Source organism: Agrilus planipennis, unplaced genomic scaffold (assembly GCF_000699045.2).
Source record: "Agrilus planipennis isolate EAB-ADULT unplaced genomic scaffold, Apla_2.0 scaffold1377, whole genome shotgun sequence".
Taxonomy (NCBI): Eukaryota; Metazoa; Arthropoda; class Insecta; order Coleoptera; family Buprestidae; genus Agrilus; species Agrilus planipennis.
Genome location: NW_020440031.1, coordinates 1 through 6,767, shown reverse-complemented (window position 1 = coordinate 6,767; position 6,767 = coordinate 1). Strand labels below are relative to the sequence as shown.

General features: G+C 36.2%; 1 protein-coding gene across 1 annotated transcript; it reads left to right on the top strand.

Moving 5' to 3' along the window:
• Window positions 1-3: 3 nt before the first annotated feature.
• LOC108743657 (endochitinase-like) lies at window positions 4-3,627 on the top strand (the record flags this gene model as incomplete). Its single annotated transcript, XM_025979534.1, has 6 exons — window positions 4-163; window positions 363-601; window positions 1,655-1,782; window positions 2,999-3,084; window positions 3,120-3,232; window positions 3,372-3,627. Coding segments are annotated over 6 exons (861 nt in total), but the record flags the coding sequence as incomplete, so codon positions are not given.
• Between the last annotated feature and the right edge of the window lie 3,140 nt (window positions 3,628-6,767).

Genomic DNA, 6,767 nt, shown 5'->3' with positions numbered 1-6,767 from the left:
TGCTATTACGGAAGTTGGGCAATAAATAGGCCAGGCATTGGAAGCTTCGGAACCAGTGATATAGATCCTTCCTTATGTACTCATATCTACTACAGCTTCATTGGATTGAACAACGCCACTCAAGATGTCGAAATTTTAGATCCTGCTCTTGACGTGAACCGAGGTATGTCTACTGTTTTGTACTTACTTTACTACATTCAGGATATTTTACATAATGGATTTAGTATAGTAATTGTAAGAGCAAGGAATATAATAGCATAGATACATAGAAATTCCTCCTCAAATTTCAAATTGACAAACAATTTTAATTTAATGAAAATTGGGTTGGACAAGCATTCTAAAAGTCTTCATTTGTTAACTAGGGGGATTCCGAAATTTGACGAACCTTAAAGCTCGGTACCCTCGAGTAAAATTTTTAGTTGCCATGGGCGGATGGAGTCAAGGTTCTTATGCTTATTCGGTAGTAGCTGCGAGTGCCTCAAAACGAGCAACGTTTATCCAACAGATTATAGATTTCATACATAATTATGGTTTTGATGGCCTCGATTTAGACTGGGAGTATCCTGCTCAAAGGGACTCTGCTTTTGGTGGAGCAGACAAGGTATGGATTGCTATTAATTTTATTGCCCATTCATATACATAGGAATTCAAAATCTATTTCGGATGTGCTGTATTCGTAGACACATGTACCCACAGTATATCAAATTGATGATCTCGGCAATCTAAGTTCAATAAGTCCTTGCAGGGACATTAATATCTATCAAGTATAGAGAACAAATTGCTTCAAAGTATTTTATAGATACTGAGATATATATATATATAAAAATTAGTTTAGCCAATTTGCTAAGTTTGTTAGCGCCTTTTCTCGTTGTTGCTGTCACCTTTCGTTCACTTCGTTTAGTTTCTGTAGCGATGTGACCTTCAGTTTGACCGGCGCAAAGTAGAAAAGAACAGCACCAGGCCAGACAAGGAAGGAGACTCTCGGCCAAACACTCAACCGGTGAGGAGCGTATAATCCGTACAGTACTGCACGGAAAAATTTACCATTTTATCCACTAAAATTGCATTGCTTAAATGTGCTGTTATTGGGTACCATTTACTACTGAAAATATTAACGAGATGTTTATTTATATTTGAAGACATATTAAAGGCTTTAACGCTTGTTTTCGACTCGCACTACTATTCATGATTGAACAAAACTTTGAAAAAGTATGTTTAATGAACAAGAGTCGAGAGTATAATGAGCTTTTTTCGCCCTACCTACGATTTTGCCAGCGCGAATCCAAGACATTGGAAGGGCACATCGCTAGAGAAAGTAAATGAAGTATAGTCTGTAGCTTAATGGTCAGAGATTTAGCGCCTAAAGCCAAAAGTCCCGGGTTCCATTCCCAACGAGGGTGTGACAACAGCAATAATTTTTCATAATTAACCGCAAAAGGAGATATCTAAGGTGACCTCTTTAATAACAAATTATGAAGTCCCTCCAAAGCTGCATGATTTAAATCTGTTTGCATCATATTCCGCAAAAAAAATATTTTCTGCTCTTCGATTTAAAGGTTTCATTAATGGCCTTTCGAATAATGAAGTAAAATTTAAAAACAATAAACCATTCATTACATCTTAACAAATTAATAACAGACTAATTTTTATTTAGGAAAATTTGATTACACTGCTGCAAGAAGTAAAGGCGGCTTTCGAACCATTGGGACTTTTAATTACAGTAGCAGTACAACCATCACCTTCTTACATAGACGACGCTTACGACGTCCCGGCACTTTCAAAGTATGTTGTTGTACCTATTTACGTACAATTGTTATAGTGGCATAAAAATTGTTGTGAAATGACTAAGATTCTGCATGAATCAATTATTCAATGGTTTATGACATTTTTAGAACAGAAAAATAATTTATATACCTACGAAAAGAGGTTCAGATATTCGCGGAATGAAAGTGTTAAAAAATTAAAACACAAAGTTATTCTTCAGACTAGAACTTCTCTAAACCAACAAATTTTTTTTTTGTTTTTGCCCTCAAAACGGGCCGAAACAGCTTTTTTGACTTCATTGTCATTAGAAAATTTTCGCCCCTAAGCTCCCTTTTCAAATCTGGAAATAAATAAAAACTAGTGGGAGCCAAGTCTGGATTTCAAGATGGTTAAACTAGAGAATAGAATCCTTGTTTGTGTAGAGAAGTCATCGCAACACTGTATTTGTGCATTGGCGAATTATCCTGCAGGAGCAGCACATATTTCGACAATTTTCCTATTCTTTTTACCCAAATGGCATCCTTTAACTTTACCAGTATTGCAGCATAGTAGTTTCCAGTGATTGTGGTAACATTTTCTTTGTAATTTACTTGTAAAAGTCCTTCACAGTCTACAAAAACTGTAGCTCTTCCCACTTCCCAGCCGATTCTGCCATCTTGAGCTTCATAGGGGTGCCATTGTATCGATTCCTATGGGAACTCAGGTTTAACTTTCATTTCGCTCATTATAAACTGAGCTGACTATCCCTTGCTTTGCCAGCAACTTTATCACAGCGTGGTGTTCAATTGACTTGTTTGAAGGGTGACAACTCTTAAACGAATAACGTCATAGACTTAAACTTTTACTTATATACCAACGACGAATTCCTAATTGGCGAAATGTACAGTGAAAAATTTTAGCTTCTCCCTTTCCCTTTCCTGCCGCGAACTTATGGACCTCACCTCGCATATCGGTGATGGAAACTTGATTTCACAATTCTTTGATAGGGCTATCTCTCGGGATGTACTCAAAGCTCGGAAAACATGCATTATATCATTTTAAATTGAACTCGTATTAGTCACTTCTTATCAATTCTTCATTTTGATGTACCTAGTTGCATTAATTAATCCAGTATGAATTTGAGTAATGGCCATTATCTAAATTAATGATTCCTCAAGTTTGATAAAATATCGGAAATTCGTATGACAGCAAATATGCAAATGCAAAAGGTTATATACTATCATTTCATTTGCAGTGCAGTCGATCTGATCAATTTCATGTCTTACGACTTACATGGATCTTGGGATGGCTCCACTGGAGTAAATGCACCCCTCCACGATCCTGTTGGAAGTGTGTTGTGCTCCATTTTTTCCTAGAAAAGATCCAGCAAGGATGGGCTGAAGCATATGATCAGAATTACGAATCCCCTTTTGCATGTTCAGGGAACCAATGGGTTGGTTACGACAACGTGAGATCTATTTCAGCTAAGGTAACGGAAAATAAATATAGGTACTTTTAGAAATCCTGTATTAAGTAATCAGTTGTCTTATTAGAAAGCCTTTGCGCGATAAAGGCTGAATGACGGAAGTGTCCAACCTTTAATCTTATGTCTCTGATTCCCTTTCTAGGTAAATTTCGTTTGTTCGAAAGGTCTTGGAGGCGTTATGAACTGGGCTATTGATGAAGACGATTTTGATGGTAATTTTGGACCAAGGTATCCCCTTCTTAGAGCTATGAACGCAGTAAAAAGATGTAGAAATTAGAAAATCTATGTTGACACAACATCAGATCAATACTCCAAATTAAAAGACCCTGGTTTATTTTTACCGCAATTACTAATAAGTTTGATCATGTATTTGTTGTTAAATAAACAAGATATAATTACATAGATTTTTGCTATTCCCATTCCATTCCCAATGCCGAATAATAAAATGACAGTAACTTTAAAGTAACTTTGGAATAAACTTTAGCCAACTACACGAACAGCATTTTCGTAAATTCTACAATTCTACAAGTGTTAGTAAAAATTTATTTGTAATTAATATTGCTACTAACAATGCTTTTTGTTTATATGGGATCCTAAAATTACGTAAAGCTTATACGCTATATCTGACCAGTACTCCGGAAAAATTAAGGGAGAAGAAGGTATATGAAAAAGAAATAGAATGAGATATCTTACACCGAGCCCCAATTGCTCCGGCAATGACGACACGTATTTGTGTGAAGTCGCCAGTTCATACTTATTGCACCGTAACCACAGTGTCCGCATATTCTACGTGGAAGCACATTGTTTTTTTTTCTGATATTTTCACACTCAACTTATTTTTGTATTTGTGGTAATAGCTACTAATCGTCACACGCGCAATTGACACCTGTATGTGTACCAGCTGTTGCGAAGGTCATGATAAGGTATGAGTGTTTCATTACTTGACGCTTACGATAAAACATTGTTTTTTGTTTGATATTTTCACACTATACTCATTTTTATATTTTGTGGTAACAGCAATAACTCTAAAAATCGAATGGTCCACATAACTACTAATCGTTACACGTGCAGTGACAAGTCTGTGTACCAGCTGTTGCGAAGATCACGAATAGGTATCAGTGTTTCGTCACTTGACGCTTGCAATATCAAAGAGAGAAAAAGATAACGCGGCTACCAAGCTGGCAACTGTTCTCAGTCATTGACGGCTCGTTAGCTGGGGTACCTTTTGTGCATACTTTTCACCACCTCTACACCAGCCGCTCCTATCTTGAACTGTGCTTTCATCACTTCTCCATAAAAACAATAAATGAACTGATGTTGTCTTGATTCGGGTCTAGAGGCCGTCGTCCACATCTAGCATCGAAGATGGAAAGACCTCCGAAGAAGCTTGCCACTCTTGCTAACAATACGTTAGGAGACCCCAATTAGAACAGCATCAGTTCACCTATTGGCCTCGAAGGTCAATTTGACGAAACTATATTTTTTTATGTATGTTTGGATAATGAGAGAAGCAATGTAAAGTAGAGTGTTACATGTATGAAAAACATAGGAGTCAAAAGGTAAATTTTAGACTAATTTGCTCATGCGATAGGTGATATGTTCGGTACATTCGTCTAAATGTCACCTTATCCTTTATGTCATATGAATTATTTCTGAAATCTAAATACTTAATAAAATGCACATCATCATTCACCATCTGATGGAGGTTCACTTTTAAACTCATTTTTTTTAAATTGTATAATATGCCTGGAATTAAGTATATATAGCAGTAAATTGCTCAGCATCGGTCTTATCACAGTTTTCAACCTTCTGACTTAACCACGAGTAAGTAATTTATTGGTTAAAATATAACATTTTAGTAATTACCTATGTACATCAACTATCAATAGAAATTATCATAAAAAGAATCAAGAATCAATAAACAAAATTCTGTTAGATATCCAAGATTCGAGCAATATTTTAGCATCCATCAGGCTTTCAGTTGCGGGTGATGTTTTAATTTTTCTAAACATATTTGGGGTATTTTGGGATTGTGTTATGTAATACAGTTAACATTAGATTTAGGCAATTAAAGTGAATTAGTAATCTAAATAGATGACGAACGACTGTATTTTGGAACGGTCATTTCCTCATTAAGCAGTTTCCATACAAATCGAAACGAAAACATTTTGCCTAGCTATTTTACAACTAATACGATTCACCGCTAAATATTTGACATAGCAGAGCATGTATTGATCCTTATGCAGGACACACCCATTCGTCCTTCTGCACAAGGATCCGCCTCGGTGTGCGCCTCCCACGTCTTTCATAAAAAAATATCCATAACGGGAAAGGTTTCCACTATTAAAACCTGAGTGAATTTCCCAAAGCTCCCGTCTACTAATGAACTAATGACTGCAAATGTAAATATAAATTGATAAATTACATTGCCACTGTTGACTTGATAATAGGTTTTATTTACGTGAAATAGTTTCGATGGAAGTTTTACGGCACTGAAATAGATTTAGATGACGTCAGGTGTTTTCATTTCAGATTTTCTCATGAATGATAAATGAAGGAGGCCATATTGTCAATCGATGAAATAACAAAAGCACTATAGCTATCTTTTTTTATGACAATACAAACAAACTTCTGAATACAAAATAGGGTTCCATCAAGAAACCAATGAATATTGAATAATTATTTTGTAGGTCCTTCTAGATGCTTGCAGGGGCTCCTTTATTGTTCGAAATTGCTTCGCCACGATTATTTTTTTGAGGTTTCAAATAAAAAATGCTCAAGCTATGCCCAGACCGCAGGTCACAAGATCCATCATGATTGGATGTGGTTTGAAGTAAACTCACAATCAGATCACCTTTATCTTTTATAAAATTCAACGAGTAACAAAAAATTTACAGTTCCATTTGTGTCAAAATCAATCAAAATATGTTCCAGTATCTAACTCGATTGCACCAAGCCAAAATCACCTCACTTTAAATGGTGCCTGATCTCAGATAAGAATATATACGAGGGCGGTTCAATAAGTACCCGTGTTAGAAATGAAGACACTTCTTTTTTTTATTTTTTTGGTTTTATTTATCAACATAGTCCTCTTTTAGAAAGATACACTTCTCCCAACGTCCCTACCATTTTTTTAACCTCTCCAAAAAATAAGATTTGTCGAACTCTCCAAAATCCCCCTGTCTCGGCGATGACTTCCTCGTTTGAGCTAAATTTTTTTCTCGCGAGTCATTTCTTCATGGTAGGGAACAAAACGAAGTCGCAGGGAGGCAAATCGAGTGAGTACGGGGTGTGCGGCAACAGTTAATAATAACGTAATTCATGCAGTTTGGCGGCAACAACTCCTGATGAATGTGCTGGTGCGTTATCGTGTTGAAAATGCACCTTTTTTTTTCGTCAAATGCGTCCGTGTCTCCTTCAATTTTTTGTCTAAGAGATCCAATAACTCACTGTAGTATTGTCCATTGATCGTTCTTCCTTTTCCTAAAAAACCCATAATATGGTTTCCTCGGTAACAACGTTTGCCAGGCTTCCTGGT